The 19362-nt window shown below is 45.5% G+C and overlaps 1 protein-coding gene across 1 annotated transcript in view; it reads left to right on the top strand.

The window, feature by feature from the left end:
• Nucleotides 1-3624: 3624 nt before the first annotated feature.
• LOC137528909 (cytochrome P450 2G1-like) overlaps nucleotides 3625-19362 on the top strand; it is a 49834-nt gene continuing 34096 nt past the window's right edge. Inside the window, exons 1-3 of the mRNA XM_068250673.1 lie at nucleotides 3625-3831; nucleotides 6638-6800; nucleotides 9527-9676. Of these exons, the coding sequence (XP_068106774.1) occupies nucleotides 3658-3831; nucleotides 6638-6800; nucleotides 9527-9676 (487 nt within the window). The 5' untranslated portion in view covers nucleotides 3625-3657. The remainder of the gene's footprint in view (nucleotides 3832-6637; nucleotides 6801-9526; nucleotides 9677-19362) is intronic.

The raw sequence follows: 19362 nt of genomic DNA, 5'->3' as shown, positions 1-19362 counted from the left end.
GAAACTCCGACCAAAAATTGAACTTTAACCCAATCAGTAGCGGATACCCCCTGAGAAATCTATTCCTTTTCACAAACAGACCATCAGGGGGCGCTGTATGACTGATATTGTGGTGAAACCCCTCCCACAAGTAACCCCTCCCACAAGAAAAGTTCGAACTGTTTACAGCTGTTTCCAACTGCCAAAAACCATGCAGCAGCTACATCACCTGCCAACAGTAAAATGTTCACTGGAGTTCCTCTTTAAAGGTCCATGTCAGAAAAGAAAATGACATAGTAAGGCTTTTGTGTAATTGATATATCTACTGTGAGGTGATTAAAAATGAAATGATTTGCGATAGTGGTCCTTTAACCAAGAAATGGTGCACAATTTGTCTAGTGTGGCAATAAAGCTTTACCGAGTGAGAAAATGTGTCGTAGGGAAATGAAGAGTGTGGTCAGCAAGCTATTGTTATTTTATTTTTATATATTTAATTGAAATAAAATATGATTTAAACAACTTGTACACGCGTGGCCAACTGCATATCAGCACAACCGTCATGTGAGTCGAACCGCCTGTTATCAGTCACTCATCTAGTCGTTTGTCACGTGTACACGTCTGATTGTCGTCCAACAGACCATACTCAAATGACAATCTGGCTGATTTTTTTTCTAAAGAACAGCAAGAAATGGGCAGCGCTTCTAGTCAGGCTGCAAATAAAATGAAACTTAAGGTGCCCATACACTTCCCGCCAATAGACAGCAGATTCGATCACTGTGATCGAATCTGCTTTGAAATCGATGCACAAATGTTCACCAACCGTCCAATTTCCATCTGAAATCGATCGATTCCGTCGAAAAATTTAGCGGAAATTTTTCGACGGAAAATTTCGCTCAATCACCCGCAGGTCGGGAGTGCGTCGATAGCAGCGTTCGAATGTCCCACAATTGACACTAGCAGCAATACATTACCTGTTCCGCCGGTGCGTGTCCCCGCTGTCCCCGCGAACTCTCCTCTGCGCTGGGCTCCGGCTGGCTTCACTTACTTCCTGTCGAGGGAAGTTTAAACAGTAGTGCGCCCTCTATTGTTTAAACTTCCCCTAACAGGAAGTAAAGTGAAGCTGAAGCCCAGAGCCGAGAAGTGATGGCGATCAGATAATGTATGCAGGGGGAGGCGGCAGCAGCAGCCCCACAGATTGTGAATCGATTTCATAGTGAAATCGATTCAAAATCTGTTTGCAGTGTAGGCAGCCAATAGATCCCTCTTTGATCAGATTCGATCACAGGGGGATCTACCTGCTGGTCGATCTGGTGGCAATCGACCAGTCTATGGCTGCCTTAACAGAGGTGTGCATCGCCCGATTCCCCCCCCCCCCCCCCCCAGGTATTTACAAACCTTGAATGCAGATCAGATGCAAACTATGCATTATTGTTGAAAAAACAGCTGAGCGATGTTACTGTATGATTATTCACTATACAGGGCTATTACAACAGCTTACACAAAAAGAGACCAAAAGAAGCGAATGGGGTTAAAACATTATGTACTAAACTACAATTTCCACATATAGCCAATAATAGATTTTATCTAACCACTTGAGGACCCTGGGCTTAAACCCCCCCTAAAAACCAGTCCATTTTTCATTAAATAGGCCACTGCGGCTTTAAGGCCTCGCTGCAGGGCCGCCCAACTCAGCACACAAGTGGTCTCCCCTCGCTTTTCTCCCCACCAACAGAGCATTTTGCTGGTGGGGTCTGATCGCTCCCCCGATGTTCATTTACTTTTTTTTATAAATATTTATCGAATTATTTTGTAAATAAATTTTACCTTTTTTTTTTTTCTCCCCAACTCTCCCTCCCTCCCCCCGCCAGCCAATCACTGTGATCAGCTGTCATAGGCTTCAGCGAGACTGATGACAAAAGGGAGATCCTCCATTCAAACGGGGACGTGAGTGCATCGGCGCGTGCCTGCAAACTCCGCCCCTAGGACTGCATGCGTAACACGGCGTTAGGCTATTATTATTTATTTATATAGCGCTAACGTATTCCACAGCACTTTACAAAGCACAGTAAGAAAACACGGGGAACATGGGTACAAACAAAAAATGTACAGCAGAGTCTCAAGCTGCACAAATATTGCAACAAAAACAGTAAACATTAGGAGGATGACCCTGCCCTTGCGAGCTTACAATCTAAAGGGTAGTGGGAGACACACTAGGCTGTCTTGGGACTGCCGCCGTGTCCACGCCAATTGGCATGGAGCGGTCTTTAAAGAAAACCTGTAACAACAAAAAAGTTCCACTCAGGGGTACTTACCTCAGTAGGGGGATGATTTAACCACTCATGTGGTAGCTAGAAAGTGCCAAGAAGACGATCAAAGAACTACAACAAATCACTACAAAATCATGTCAAATCATCATTTGCAACATGATTTTGTAGTGATTTTTTTTGTAGTTCTTTGGCACCCGGCACTTTCTAGCTTCTTTTGGGCTCTTTTTGTGTAAGCAAACTATGCACTAATTCCTAATCTAAATACATTGAATGCAAACTGCTACATCTGAATGCAGCTAGCCACAAATAGACTGAAGGGGCCTATACACTGGTCGATTTCAGCCATCGATCGGTTCTATAGAATCGATTGATCGGAAATTGATTCTATCAAATCGAACGATTTGCTGCAGATTTCGATTGATTTGATCTATCTGACAGGATGGAAAATCTAGGTCGATCTGCTGCTGGCAGCATATCGATGGCCCATAGAGTTGAATTGAATCTAATGGTTCAATAATGCATTTAGATAGATTTTTATTGAAAATCTGTTCCTAGTGTGTTGCACACATCAGATAGATTCTTCTCAGATTCGACTTGACAGGAATCTATCTGATGGCCGAATCTGCTGCAAATCTATAAGGGTATGGCCACCTTTACATTTTTGTACAACAAAATCGGGCGGATTTGTTGGATGCGTGTATGGTATTTAGGAGAAAATATAAAGCGTACCCAAGACATAACATTTTTTTTAAAAATTATACATACCTAGGGCTTTCTCCAGACCCATCCAGGCTGATCGCTTCCTTGCCGTCCTGATCCGCAACCTGGATATTCTGTAATTCGGCCCCGAAAGTCCTTCAGTCATGGCCAGTCCTTCAGTCATCGCACTCTGGTCATGCTCCCGTTGTGCGCCACCGCAGTAGTAGCTGGATGGTGCCTGCGCCAACTGGCCCCAACTGTAGGACTTCCAGGGCCGAATTAAAGAGGATCCAAGTGGTGGAGGAGGACAGCGAATGAGCGATCTGCCTGGAGGAAGCCAGGTATGTCTCATTTTTTTAAATCCCCCATCTCAGGTTTACTTTAAGTATAAAGCTGAAATGGACCCATTGTGTTTGTAAATACATTGTAGTGCTGCCTGTATCACATAGACACGGGAATGCATGACTCAAGTTTTACATTGATTTACATTTTTTTACCTTACTAAATCAGTCCCAGTATGTACAGTATGTGCAAGGTCTGCTTTTTACCTTCACCTTTGCCATTCGGGTGCCGGTGACCAATCGGGGACAAGCTCTGGTGTCATTGCCCTTATATCCAAAGATCACAGCTATAGTTACGTTTCTCTTCCCGGATAATTCAGAATCCTTGGGTTTGGCAGTAATACAGGTGTGTGCACAGCCAGAGAACAGGCATGTGGCTGTTTACTACTGAACTCTTCATTTTACTACTGTTCTTACTTAGCATAGCGTGGCTAAAACAAAACAGAAAGAAGCGCACAAGTATGCCACCTGGTCCTCTCCCATTGCCACTGATTGGAAATATGCTACAAGTGAAGCCAACGGAACTGCTGTCCTCACTGCAAAAGGTAGGAAACATGCTGCAATCATACTATTATACTAAGGGTTTTTTTCACACAAGTAGCTGGCATATCCTTTTGTCATCACCCCCTACTGCTGCTGACAGTGCCTTATTCTTTTGTACATTTGGCCCCCTGTTTAGGTAGCAAGGTATAGATGCCCCCAGTATAGGTAACCAGGCGGGGGGGGGGGGGGGGAGCAGTGGGTGCACAGAGCAGATGAGTGGGTAACCTACTGTGTACTGGGGGCATCTATGCTTGGCTACTTATACTGCGCGCACCTATATTGGGGCACCCATACATTGATACGTATGCTGGGGAAACCTATACCCAGACTTATACTGAGGGAACCTATAGCTGGCTACCTATACTGGAGGCACTTATAACTCGCTACCTGTACTGGGGGCACCCATACCTGGCTACCTATACTTGGGACAGCTATACCCAGGTACCTTTACTAGGGGCACCTATACATGGCTAGCTGTACTGGAAGCACCTATACATGGCTAGCTGTACTGGAGGCACCTATACATGGCTAGCTGTACTGGAGGCACCTATACCTGACTACCATAAGGGGGGGGGGGGAGTGGCGTACATCCAGCTACCATACTGGGGAGGGAGGGAAGAGCCCATCTGGCTACCATACTATACTGGTGTGGGAGGGAGCACATTATTTAATGTAGGGAGGGCCCAGGTCCAGATTCTGTATCTGGGAGCCAAAGTCTACAGCTACCCCACTGGAAGGTAGGGAGAGAGACAGCAGCAACAGGTCCTGTGTACATGGTGCACAGACTGCTGCTAAAGTAGAAGACTCTTTAAACAGCCAGGTTACAGTTATCAGGGGTGCTCATCCGGATATCCGGGTAACCCATATATCCAAACTTTTTACGCTATCCGATTTGGATTCCGGATTTTTTTAAAAATCCGGGTAGCTATCTGCGGATATTTGGACGCATGACATGGATATCCCGATCCGAAACCGATTACAAAGATAAAATCCCCCCTCCTCCTCCTCCTCCTCCTCCTCCTCCCTGTTCATGGATCTTGTCTTTCAGGGATTTTTAGGAACAGAAAAGGCAAGGCCGTCCCTGGGTGGGCAGAACCACCAACCTTTTGGTTAACAGCCGAATGCACTAACCAATTGCGCCACAGAGACTGTGCATGCAGTTGCTGCTAAATGATTTTATGGGGATGTATGTGTGTCTTTTGGAGGGAGGAAGTAAGTCTGCTCCAAGAAGTGTAACACCACTTTTTCCTACAGCAAAGCATTCACTGTGTGGCAGTATAGTGGTGAGCATAGCTGCATTCCAAGCAGTTGACCTGGGTTCGATTCCTGGGCAATGTATGTGAGCTTTCTTTTGACATCCTACAAATCCCTGGAATACAAGATCCATGAACAAGGAGGAGGAGGGGGAGAGGGAGGAGGAGGGGGAGAGGGAGGCGGAGGGGGAGAGGGAGGAGGAGAGGGAGGAGGGTGGAGGAGGTGTTTTGGAAGCATTTTAAAGGGCACTTCCGTTTTTTCTTTCCAGATATCCGAATAGGTCAGATATCCGCGGATAATGCGTCCGGATATCCGTATTCACGCGGATATCTAAAAGGTCGGATTCGGATATCCGAACTGGATCCGGATATCTGGATATCCGGATCCGGATCAATTCGGATTTTAAAAAGTACTATCCGAGCACCCCTGACAGTCATGTGTCACTTCTGTTTCCGGTGTAGGTTACAACATAGTGGCTGGACTGTGCTTGCACATGTCATACTGGGGGAGGAATGGTTTGGACAAAGTTTTATTGAAGAGGAGCAGGGTGAGGGGGAGGGTTGTTGAGGGCCTGATTTGTAGGCATGCCCTTGATTTCTCTACAATAGGTGGCTACCTTTGCACCCCCTATAGGAAATACACTCACGAGCCAAGCAATGATGGTAATTTGATTGTACTTGCATGCCTGACTGTTATGTGTTGTCTGGTGCCTGCTTGACGTTGTTGTCAGGCTAGTCCTAAATAGGGATGGTCAGAATTGCCAATTTTCGCTTCCGCAGAAAATCTGCTTTCCGCCACTGCCGAATACCGCTACCGCTTTCCACTAACGTTTTCCGCACTCCGATGTGGATTTTCGCGGAAATGTCCGCCGACTTTTGTTTCAAAAAGTACAAGGTCTTTTTGAAAGATTTTTTTTCCTCTTGTTCCCACTTTTCTGCTTAACATACCCTGAAAATTTGGTGTTTCTAGCACCTATGAGGGCTTTGCTATTAACCTCTAAACTCGACGGCATACTGCATATCGGTAATGCGGATTTTCTGCATTTTGTATTACAGTTAATGCCCGCCGACTTTAGCGGTTAATGGCAAAGCCCCCGTAGATGCTAGAAACACACAGAAGAGTAAGAACAAGAAGAAAAAAAATCTTTCAAAAAGACCATGTACTTTTTGCGAAAATCAATGTTAAAGTCGGCGGAAATTTCCGCAAAAATCCACTTACTGCAGAATGCAAAAATTGCATTTCCGTAAAATCCGATCGAGCATCCCTAGTCCTAAAACAGGGTTGTCCAATTCCAGTCCTCAAGGGCTGAGGTCATCACTCATTTTTGGCACAGCTCAAGTTCATTGATGGGACTGTATCAGGAAATATGTGGTTCATCAGGCAGAACACATTTCTCCATTTCTCTGTCCATCCTAAACCCTGGCATGGATATGGCCCTCGAGTAACAGCTGGACTCTCACTGCGGCTGATTTGCTTTTACTTCAGTTGCCTGAGCATTAAATAACATAATACCTATCCTATAATTTGCTTGGTTTCTCTTCTGGGTATTTGCAGTTGAAGGATAAATATGGTCCAGTCTTTACCTTATATTTCGGATCTCGCCCCACGGTGATGATATGGGGGTATGAAGCTATCAAAGAAGCTCTGGTAGACAACAAAGATGCATTTGGTGGAAGAGGGAATATTCCAACTCTTAGTAATATAACTAAAGGACACGGTAAGATCATTCTCATGTCTTGATATTCTATGAAGTTAATTTTTATAGTGAAGAAGACCAGTAGGGCACAGTATGAGTATGGCCATCTCCTTTCTTTTCTATTGTTTAACCATTAAAATCTGTGGGGCACTTATACCTGTGTTGCTATACTGGGGACACCTATACCTGGCTAGCTACACTGGGGGCATGAATACTTGCCTACTTATACTGGGGGCACCCATACCTGGCTAACAATACTGGGGACACCTACAGTATAGCGGGCTACCTATACTGTGGGCACCTTTACCTGGCTACCTATACTGTGGGCACCTTTACCTGGCTACCTATACTGTGGCCAAATATAGCTGGCTAATCTTTACTGGGGATGCCTATATTTGGCTACCTATACGGGGGCACCTATACCTGGCTGCCTATACTGGGGGAACCTATACCTGGCTACTTATACTGGGGCACCTATAGGTTTACAAATGTTTTGTTGTTGTCATTGTTATTATATACAGTGGGATGCGAAAGTTTGGGCAACCTTGTTAATCGTCATGATTTTCCTATATAAATCGTTGGTTATTACAATAAAAAATGTCAGTTAAATATATCGTATAGGAGACACACACAGTGATATTTGAGAAGTGAAATGAAGTTTATTGGATTTACAGAAAGTGTGCAATAATTGTTTAAACAAAATTAGGCAGGTGCATACATTTGGGTACCACAAAAAAGACATTAAATCAATATTTAGTAGATTCTCCTTTTGCAGAAATTACAGCCTCTAAATGCTTCCTGTAGGTTCCAATGAGAGTCTGGACTCTGATTGAAGGTATTTTGGACCATTCCTCTTTACAAAACATTTCTAGTTCATACAGGTTTGATGGCTTTCGAGCATGGACAGCTCTCTTTAACTCGCACCACAGACTTTCAATTATATTCAGGTCTGGGGACTGAGATGGCCATTCCAGAACGTTGTACTTGTTCCTCTGCATGAATGCCTTAGTGGATTTTAAGCAGTGTTGTTGTCTTGTTGAAAGATCCAGCCCCGACACAGCTTCAGCTTGGTCACTGATTCCTGGACATTGGTCTCCAGAATCTGCTGATACTGAGTGGAATCTATGCGTCCCTCAACTTTGACTAGATTCCCAGTCCCTGCACTGGCCACACAGCCCCACAGCATGATGGAACCACCACCCTATTTTACTGTAGGTAGCAGGTTTTTTTCTTGGAATGCAGAGTTGTTTTTCCTCCATGCATAACATCCCTTGTTATGCCCAAATAATTTATCAGTCCACAGCACCATATTCCAACATGAAGCTCTCTTGTCCAAATGTGCTTTAGCATACCACAAGCGGCTCTGTTTGTGCTGTGGGCTTCCTCTGCATCACTCTCGCATTACAGCATCTCCTTGTGTAAAGTGCACCGAATGGTTGAACGATGCACAGTGATTCCATCTGCAGCAAAATGATGTTGTAGGTCTTTGGTGCTGGTCTGTAGGTTGACTCTGATTGTTCTCACCATTTGTCGCTTCTGTTTACCCGAGATTTTTCTTGGTCTGCCACTTAGAGCCTTAACTTGAACTGAGCCTGTGGTCTTCCATTTCCTCAATATGTTCCTAACTGTAGAAACAGACAGCTGAAATCTCTGAGACAGCTTTCTGTATCCTTCCCCTAAACCATGATGATGAACAATCTTTGTCTTCAGGTCATTTGAGAGTTGAGACCCCCATGTTGCTACTCTTTCGGGAATATTAACCACTTCACCCCAAAGTGGTTTTTACCCTAACGGACAAGAGCGATTTCACCTTTCAGTGCTTATCCCTTTCAATTGCCAATAGCTTGATCACTACTAATCACAATGAAATGATCTATATCTTGTTCTTTGCGCCATTGGGCTTTTTGGGGTTGATATTTGTTTTCAGTAATTACTTTATTTTCTATGCATTTTAAAGGGAAAAACAAGGAAAAATGAAAAAATACACTATTTCTCCTATTTCATCCCCTATAGTTTTAATATAAACACTGCTACTGTGCATAAAACCCACACATTTTATCTGCCAATTTGTTCTGGTTATCACAAGATTTTAATTATGTCCCTAGTACAAAGTATAGTGACAATGTAGTATTTGGGAATAAAGGTGTATTTTTTCTTTGGTGTTTTTTTTTTTCCACTATTTTCACGTGCACGGGAATGCAAGTGCACATGTGGGAGTGCGCACGCGCACAGTGGCAGTAGCACTGTCTGACTTATAAAAACGTCCTGGAGCCATTAAGAGGCTCTAGCAGGACGTTTTATAAGTCAGCTTGTCATTGAGTGGTTAAAATAGGAGGGAAACTTACAATTGGCCCCCTTAAATACTCTTTCTCATGATTGGATTCACCTGTGTGTGTGTAGGTCAGGGGTCACTGAGCTTACCAAGCCAATTTGAGTTCCAAAAATTAGTTCTAAAGGTTTTTTAATCAATAAAATGACAAATGCCCAAATTTATGCACCAGCCTAATTTTATTTAAACAATTATTGCACACTTTCTGTAAATCTAATAAGCTTCATTTCACTTCTCAAATATCACTGTGTGTGTCTCCTATATGAAATATTTAACTGACATTTTTTATTGTAACAACCAACGATATACACAGGAAAATCACAACAATTAACTGGGTTGCCCAAACTGTCGCATCCCACTGTAAGTCTGAAAGCAAGCATTATGCCTGTATTAACTGACATATCCATTCTTCTCCTAGGCATTATGACTACCAATGGGGAACGGTGGAAACAGATGCGGCGTTTCACTATTAGTACATTACGGAATCTTGGGATGGGGAAGAGGTCCATCAAGGATAGAATTCAGGAGGAGGCTCAGTATTTAGCAGAGGAATTTGACAAAACAAAAGGTATGGCAGCTCTCATACAACATGTGTTTAATATACATGAATTTGAAATAACAATGTGTACCGGATCGGTCCTCTTGATTTACACGCGTTAGCCAGGTATACTGAAGATGCTAGAACGTGTACAGGATCTTCTCAAAAAATTAGCATATTGTGATAAAGTTCATTATTTTCTGTAATGTACTGATAAACATTAGACTTTTATATATTTTAGATTCAAATACACACAACTGAAGTAGTTCAAGCCTTTTATTGTTTTAATATTGATGATTTTGGCATACAGCTCATGAAAACCCAAATTTCCTATCTCAAAAAATTAGCATATTTCATCCGACCAATTAAAAAAAAGTGTTTTTTAAAACAAAAACAGTCAACCTTCAAATAATTATGTTCAGCAGATGGAAGCATGAAGTGCTCCAAAATCTCCTGATAGCTAGCTGCATTGACCCTGCCCTTGATAAAACACAGTGGACCAACACCAGCAGCTGACATGGCACCCCAGACCATCACTGACTGTGGGTACTTGACACTGGACTTTAGGCATTTTGGCATTTCCCTCTCCCCAGTCTTCCTCCAGACTCTGGCACCTTGATTTCCGAATGACATGTAAAAGTTGCTTTCATCCGAAAAAAGTACTTTGGACCACTGAGCAACAATCCAGTGCTGCTTCTCTGTAGCCCAGGTCAGGCGCTTCTGACGCTGTTTCTGGTTCAAAAGTGGGTTCATGCTTCCATCTGCTGAAAAGCTTTATGGAGATGAAGATTTCATTTTTCAGCACGACCTGGCACCTGCTCACAGTGCCAAAACCACTGGTAAATGGTTTACTGACCATGGTATTACTGTGCTCAATTGGCCTGCCAACTCTCCTGACCTGAACCCCATAGAGAATCTGTGGGATATTGTGAAGAGAAAGTTGAGAGACGCAAGACCCAACACTCTGGATGAGCTTAAAGAGAATCTGTATTGTTAAAATCGCACAAAAGTAAACATACCAGTGCGTTAGGGGACATCTCCTATTACCCTCTGTCACAATTTCGCCGCTCCCCGCCGCATTAAAAGTAGTCAAAAACTGTTTTAAAAAGTTTGTTTATAAACAAACAAAATGGCCACCAAAACAGGAAGTAGGTTGATGTACAGTATGTCCACACATAGAAAATACATCCATACACAAGCAGGCTGTATACAGCCTTACTTCTGAATCTCAAGAGATCACTTGTGTGTGTTTACCTTGTGTCCCCAGCTTCTCTCATGCACTGAACATTACAGGCTTCCTGCAGACATGCCTATGTCGTTAATTCCTTAGTATGTGACAGACAAGCTCCTTTCACAGCCTCCAGAGGAGGATTTTTATCCAGCTCTCTTCTATCACTGATAAGATAGCAGAGAAGCTGCTGGCTTATGTAAATAAAACACACACTGGAGTGTGCATAGAGGAACAGTTCAACACTGAAGAACTTGGCAGCCTTCCAGACACAGGCCAACAAGTCTGACAGGGGAAAGATACATTGATTTATTACAGAGATGGTTATAGTAGAAAGAGCTGCAGCAAGCCAGATCACATTAGAATAGGTTTAGGAACTTGTAGGAAGGTAGAAAAAACATTGTAATTTTTGTTACAGAGTCACTTTAAGGCCGCTATCGAAGCATCCTGGGCCTCCATAACACCTGATCAGTGCCACAGGCTGATTGCCTCCATGCCACGCCGCATTGAAGCAGTCATTTTTGCAAAAGGATTCCCGACCAAGTATTGAGTGCATAACTGAACATAATTATTTGAAGGTTGACTTTTTTTTGTTTTAAAAACACTTTTCTTTTATTGGTCGGATGAAATATGCTAATTTTTTGAGATAGGAGTTTTGGGTTTTCATGAGCTGTATGCCAAAGTCATCAATAATAAAACAATAAAAGGCTTGAACTACTTCAGTTGTGTGTTTTTGAATCTAAATGTGAGGCAACGCGGAAAAGCCGCCGCAAAGGCTCAGAGTGAGGCGGCTGTTTCCGCGTCTAACATGGCGGCACAACGCGGAGAAACCGCCGCACGCCGCATGGGCAGAGCGGTGGAGTCCGCGTTGGAGGCGGCAGATTGCACGCATGGCAGAGCAGCTGACATTGCGGCCGGACGCGGGTAAACCGCCGCTCGCTTAGAGAGCGGGGCGGCGGTCCCCGCGCCTGAATCAATGGTTACATTGCAAGACATGTCTGGTGTGGCTGGGACTGCTAGTCCACACAGATTCAGAAGGACGCGCGCGCACGCTGAGAGGCAGAGCTTATATGACAGCCAGAAAAGGGTCAGCTGACCAGGCTGGTCAGCTGACATTTTCACCACCTGCCATTGGTCCAGCACTTAGGGGAGGCGCTGGAGAGTGCTTTACTATATATACTGGGTGCTGGGCATTCTCTGGTTGTCTGCCGTTGCGGTCACAACGTGGTAGCACTCAGACCTTGTCTGTATCTGTGTTCTAGCATAGTTTCCAAAGGTGTTGACATCAAGGAGCTCACACCTTAGCATTAGGAACATTGAATTGTATTATTTGTTATGACCTTCTGCCTGCCTGACTATTCCTCTGAACTCTGATCTTGTACCTTGCTATCTCTGATATCCTGTTGCCAAACTGTGCTTGTTCCTGGACTCTGTAATTGCCTCCTGATTCTGTACTGTGCTACTCTGATATTCCGTTGCCAAACCCTGTCTGATTATTGGATTCCGTATCTGCCTCCTGAATCTGTACCTTATCTGTCTGTGTGTTAACGACCTGGCTTGCCGACCTCGAGAACTGGCCTTACTGTTAGAGGCAGTTCCCAGACCTGTTAGTGACACCCTCCCTCTCGGGTGTCACTCACGCTCTGTCCTTCCTACCCTCAGCCTAGCTCCTCCCCCCTGGAGAGTCTAGGCCGTAGGAAGGAACATACTTCTGGAGAAGTACTCAAAGTATACTGTTGCATCTAACACTCACTTGTTCTCTCTGGTGTCCAGAGGTTAGTAGATATATCTGATTATCGGTGATACTGCAGATCACCAATAATCAGGTATATTCTGTATTCCTGGTGAGACTGCAGTTCACCGGTAATCAGATCCTCTCTGTGTTACACCGATCGTTACAGAACGGCAGACCAAAAATGCAAATGGACGCACACACTGACCGTCTGGGTGCACTTGCCACTTCGGTAGAAAACATCAGTCAAGTGCTGGGTAGTCACAAGACTATGATTGAAGCCTTGTCTGGTTCTTTACAAACCCTCCAGACAGCAGTGGATGAGGTGCGATCCGCTCCTAGCTCTGATATACGTTTGCCTGTACCCGAGAAATTTTCTGGTGACAGATCTGACTTCCGAAATTTTAAAAGTAGAGTGTTATCTTACATTGAGTTAAGACCACGATCTTCTGGAAATATGACCCAAAGGGTCACATTTATTAAGACTTTGTTATCAGGCGATTCTCAGACGTGGGCGTACAGTTTGCCCACCGGGGATTTGGCCCTCTCTTCAGTGGATGAATTTTTTAAAGCCATGGCAGTAATTTACGACAACCCAGACCTTGCCGCGACCTCTGAGCGGAAGCTCAAGCTCTTGCGTCAAGGCAGGGGTCCGGTCGAAGATTACGCAGCCGAATTTAGGAGGTGGTCAGTTTCAGCCAGGTGGGACACCTATGCCCTATTAGATTGTTTCTTATCAGGGTTGTCAGATGAGGTTTCAGATCTCATGTTAAGTCTGCCTGAACCTAAGACAGTCGATGAGGCCATTTCATCGGCCATTCGAGTCGACCGCAGACTGCGTTATCAGAAACAGACCCGGGGTAGTAGTCATGTAAGAATGGTGTCCTACGCTGCGCCTCCAGTAACTCCACCTCCTCCTGTCTCGCCTCCACCCGAACCAATGCAAATTGGTCGGTCAAAACTATCCCAAGTGGAGCGAAGACGCAGGATGTCTGAGCGGCTGTGTCTTTACTGCGCAGAGGGGGGTCATGGAGTACGTAATTACCCTAACAAGCCAGGAAACGCTATCGCCTAGGAGTTGTAGGGGGTAGCACCCTAGGCACACAGTTTTTACCCCTAGAAGATAAACGGTTACTCCTTCCCTGTACAGTCGCATGGGAAGATAAAACTGAGCTTTCTGAGGCTTTTATTGATTCAGGCTCTGCAGCTAATTTTATGGATGTTGAATTTGCAAAGAGATTGGGTATTCCGTTCACCCCAGTAAAACCACCCATTCAGGTTACGGCAGTAGATGATTGATTCCCCCCTACAAAGTGATCATCCGCTGTCCCAGACACCAGAGGTGGAAGTCACTATAGGGGTGTTACATAAGGAGAGAGACTACAGTTTTTTGTGTTACACATGACCACCTCCACAGTCATCCTTGGCATGCCATGGCTACACTTACACTCTCCACAGATTAATTGGGCTACCGGTCAGCTAACTAGTTGGTCAGCTCACTGTTTTCAGCAGTGTTTAGGGAGAGTGACCAGGATCCAGTTGGAGGGGGTACCAGTACAATATTCCGAGTATTCTGATGTGTTCTGTCCCAAGGCTGCAGACAAGTTACCTCCACATCGCCCCTTTGATTGCCCCATCGATCTCCGATCGGGTTGTATGCCCCCTAGGGGCCATCTTTACAATTTGTCTGGTCCAGAGAAAGTGGCCATGCAGGAATACATTCGTGAAAATTTAGCCAAGGGGTTCATTCGCCCTTCCCGGTCGCCTGCTGGCGCAGGTTTCTTTTTTGTTAAGAAAAAAGACGGAGGCCTGCGGCCTTGCATTGATTACCGGGGCCTGAATAAAATCACAGTAAAGAATCGCTACCCTTTGCCCTTGATAGATGACTTGTTTACACAGATAACCGACGCTAAGATCTTTTCAAAGTTGGATTTACGGGGTGCATACAACCTGGTGCGGATCAGAAAGGGCAATGAATGGAAGACGGCCTTTAACACGCCCGACGGGCATTACGAGTACCTGGTGATGCCTTTGGGCTGTGTAACGCCCCAGCCGTCTTTCAGGAACTGATTAATGAGGTATTCAGGGAGGTATTGGGCAAGTTTGTGTTGGTATACCTAGATGATATACTTATCTTTTCTAACAACCTCTCTGAGCACAGGACACATGTCAAGTTTGTATTGGATAAACTAAGACAAAACATGCTTTACGCCAAATTGGAGAAATGCATTTTCGAGGTAACATCTGTCACCTTTTTAGGGTACATTATTTCCACCTCGGGCCTGTCTATGGATCCTGCCAAGGTTTCTGCTGTGTTGGAATGGCCTCAACCAGTGGGGTTAAAATCTCTTCAGAGATTTCTAGGCTTTGCCAATTACTATAGAAGGTTCATAAAGGGGTACTCCACTGTTATTCCACCCCTCACCTGTCTCACTAAGAAAGGGGCAGATACTACCCACTGGTCTCCAGAGGCTCTGCATGCATTCTCCACTTTGAAAGATTTGTTTTGCTCTGCACCCATCCTGAGACACGTTGATACTTACTATCCCTTTATTGTTGAGGTGGATGCCTCAGAGGTCGGGGTAGGGGCTGTGCTGTTCCAGCGGTCAGGGTTGCAGGGCAGATTGCACCCATGTGCCTACTTTTCTCGTAGGTTCTCTCCAGCAGAGAGAAACTACGATATAGGAAACAGGGAGCCCCTGGCCATCAAATTGGCCTTTGAAGAATGGCGTCATTGGTTGGAAGGAGCAGAACATATGATTACAGTTTACACTGACCACAAAAATTTAGAATACATCGAGGGAGCCAAGAGATTAAGCCCCCGTCAGGCTCGATGGTCATTGTTCTTCTCGAGATTCAGATTTATAATTACGTACACCCCAGGGAGCAAAAACATTAAGGCAGATGCCCTGTCTAAATGCTTTGAGCCAGAGACAGCACAGCCCTCCCCCCCCAGAGACCATTGTCCCTCAGAGACTGGTACTAGCTACAACTGAGACTTGGGAAGATTGGACAGAGACTTTAGGTCCTTTTCAGCAGGACATCCCGGAGGGGAAGCCCAAAGGGGTTATGTTCATCCCACTGCCATTTCGCCTTCAGATTTTGCAGATGTTCCATTCACACAGGAATGCGGGACACCCTGGGGCCTCCAGAACACAGGACCTTGTAGCCAGATGCGCTTGGTGGCCGTCTCTAGCAGCCGATTGCAAAGAGTTTGTTAGAGAGTAGAGATGGGCCGAACGGTTCGCCGGCGAACGGTTCCACGCGAACTTCGTCCCGCTGGCGAACCTTTGCGAAAGTTCGGTTCGCCCCATAATGCACCTTGAGGGTTAACTTTGACCCTCTACATCACAGTCAGCAGGCCCAGTGTAGCCAATTAGGCTACACTAGCCTCTGGAGCCCCACCCCCCCTTATATAAGGCAGGCAGCGGCGGCCATTACGGTCACTCGTGTGCTGCCTGCGTTAGTGAGAGTAGGGCGAGCTGCTGCAGACTGTCTCTCAGGGAAAGATTAGTTAGGCTTAACTTGTTCCTGGCTGGCTGCATACCTGTTCTGTGAACCCACCACTGCATACCTGTACTGTGAACCCACCACTGCATACCTGTTCAGTGAACCTGCCACTGCATACCTGTGCTGTGAACCCATCACTGCATACCTGTTCTGTGAACCCACCACTGCATACCTGTTCTGTGCGTTACACGGTGAGTTTGGTGTGTCAGTGTGAAGCAGTACCTTAATTACACTACCTGATTGATGTATACACATGCAAGATGTTTTAAAGCACTTTAGGCCTGTCATTTAGCATTCAATGTGATTTCTGCCCTTAAAACGCTGCTTTGCGTCAAATCCAGATTTTTCCCCGGGACTTTTGGCATGTATCCCACTCCGCCATGCCCCCTCCAGGTGTTAGACCCCTTGAAACATCTTTTCCATCAGTTTTGTGGCCAACATAATTATTTTTTTTTCAAAGTTCGCATCCCCATTGAAGTCTTTGCGGTTCGCGAACTTTAACGCGAACCGAACGTTCCGCGAAAAAAATCGGAGGTTCGGCCCATCTCTATTAGGGAGTGTGCAGTGTGTGCGAGGAATAAGCCCTCCCGACTGGCACCTGTGGGAAGATTGCGGGAAGATTGCAGCCCTTGCCCACCCCGAGTGAGCCATGGACCCACTTATCCATGGATTTTGTGGGTGAGCTCCCCAGGTCTGAGGGCATGTCGGTCATTTGGGTGGTAGTCGACCGCTTTAGTAAAATGGCCCATTTTGTGCCCTTGAAAGGACTCCCCTCGGCCCAGGAATTGGCCGATTTGTTCATCATCCACGTTTTCCGATTGCATGGCATTCCGGAAAACATCGTGTCAGATAGGGGAGTCCAATTTGTTTCCAGATTTTGGAGGGCATTCTGTCACCAAATGGGCATGGAACTGTCATTTTCATCGGGCTACCACCCACAGACCAATGGTCAGACGGAAAGAGTCAACCAATCATTGGAACAGTTTTTGAGGTGTTATGTTGCAGAAGCGCAAAATGATTGGGTCAAGTTTTTACCTTTCGCAGAATTTGCGCACAATAATTTAAAAAATTCCTCTGCAGGATTTTGTCCAAAATTGTGAAAAATAATTTGGAGAAGGCGTTTCAAAGTCAAAAAGGTCAAGCTGACAAGAGACGTTCATTGGAGTGGAGGTTTTTGCCAGGAGATTTAGTCTGGGTGTCCACACGTCACTTGACCTTGAAACAGCCCTCAGCTAAGTTGGGGCCCAGGTATGTGGGTCCATTCCCAGTGAATAGAAAGATCAACGATGTCACTTATGCCATTGACCTCCCTGCCAGTATGCGCGGCGTGAGATCCTTTCACGTGTCCCTGCTTAAGCCAGCAGTTCATGTGGGTCCCACTCCTCCTCCTCCTGTGATGATAGATGACCAACCTGAGTACGAAGTAGAGAAGATTTTAGACTCTCGCATAGTTCAGAACTCAGTACAATATCTGGTTCATTGGAAAGGGTATGGTGCTGAGGAGAGATCATGGGTACCTGAATGTCGCATGCATGCTGACAAATTAAGAAGGGATTTCCCTGCGTTGCATCCTGAGAAGCCTGGTAGGAGCTGTCCGGAGTCCACTCCTCGGGGGGGTACTGTGAGGAAACGCGGAAAAGCCCCTGCAAAGGCTCAGAGTGAGGCGGCTGTTTCCGCGTCTAACATGGCGGCACAACGCGGAGAAACCGCCGCATGCCGCATGGGCAGAGCGGTGGAGTCCGCGTTGGAGGCGGCAGATTGCACGCATGGCAGAGCAGCTGACATTGTGGCCGGACGCGGGGAAACCGCTGCTCGCTGAATCAATGGTTACATTGCAAGACATGTCTGGTGTGGCTGGGACTGCTAGTCCACACAGATTCAGAAGGACGCGCGCGTGCGCTGAGAGGCAGAGCTTATATTACAGCCAGAAAAGGGTCAGTTGACCAGGCTGGTCAGCTGACATTTTCACCACCTGCCATTGGTCCAGCACTTAGGGGAGGCGCTGGAGAGCGCTTTACTATATATCCTGGGTGCTGGGCATTCTCTGGTTGTCTGCCGTTGCGATCACAACGTGGTAGCACTCAGACCTTGTCTGTATCTGTGTTCTAGCATAGTTTCCAAAGGTGTTGACATCAAGGCGTTCACACCTTAGCATTAGGAACATTGAATTGTTTTATTTGTTATGACCTTCTGCCTGCCTGACTATTCCTCTGAACTCTGATCTTGTACCTTGCTATTTCTGATATCCTGTTGCCAAACTCTGCTCGTTCCTGGACTCTGTAATTGCCTCCTGATTCTGTACTGTGCTACTCTGATATTCCGTTGCCAAACCCTGTCTGGTTATTGGATTCCGTATCTGCCTCCTGAATCTGTACCTTATCTGTCTGTGTGTTAACGACCTGGCTTGCCGACCTCGAGAACTGGCCTTACTGTTAGAGGCAGTTCCCAGACCTGTTAGTGACACCCTCCCTCTAGGGTGTCACTCACGCTCTGTCCTTCCTACCCTCAGCCTAGCTCCTCCCCCCTGGAGAGTCTAGGCCGTAGGAAGGAACATACTTCTGGAGAAGTACTCAAAGTATACTGTTGCATCTAACACTCACTTGTTCTCTCTGGTGTCCAGAGGTTAGTAGATATATCTGATTATCGGTGATACTGCAGATCACCAATAATCGGGTATATTCTGTATTCCTGGTGAGACTGCAGTTCACCGGTAATCAGATCCTCTCTGTGTTACACCGATCGTTACACTAAAATATATGAAAGTCTAATGTTTATCAGTACATTACAGAAAATAATGAACTTTATCACAATATGCTAATTTTTTGAGAAGATCCTGTACATGTAATAAAGGCATCAGGAAATTTGGGGGCAGGGTAAAGCTGAAAAATGGCTCACCCTGCTCTTGCAAAAGTCCCGGTGGCATGAATTACTATTCCCCCTGCAGGCCGCTGTGGACTCTGGAGTAGGACGTAATTTGGGCGCCAGCTATTGCTGGTGGCTGAATTACGCTGTTTTTATAGCAATTTGGGCTTCGTTTTTTGATGTAATTCACATTACAGCCTATGCTGGTGCCTGGTTTGTCCAAATTTCCTTTGGCTGGAACATGAGGAGAAGCAGTAATACACAAAGCATGAGGGTCTTTTCTCCCGTAATCTCGTTTCAGATCAATCAGTGTACAGTTGTATGTGGAACATAATAATAGGAATATCATTGACTCTGAGATTTTATTATACAAAGAGAAGTTAC

Source organism: Hyperolius riggenbachi, chromosome 8, assembly GCF_040937935.1.
Source record: "Hyperolius riggenbachi isolate aHypRig1 chromosome 8, aHypRig1.pri, whole genome shotgun sequence".
Taxonomy (NCBI): Eukaryota; Metazoa; Chordata; class Amphibia; order Anura; family Hyperoliidae; genus Hyperolius; species Hyperolius riggenbachi.
Note: the sequence above shows the minus strand (reverse complement) of the source record. Positions and strands in the feature narration are given on the sequence as shown.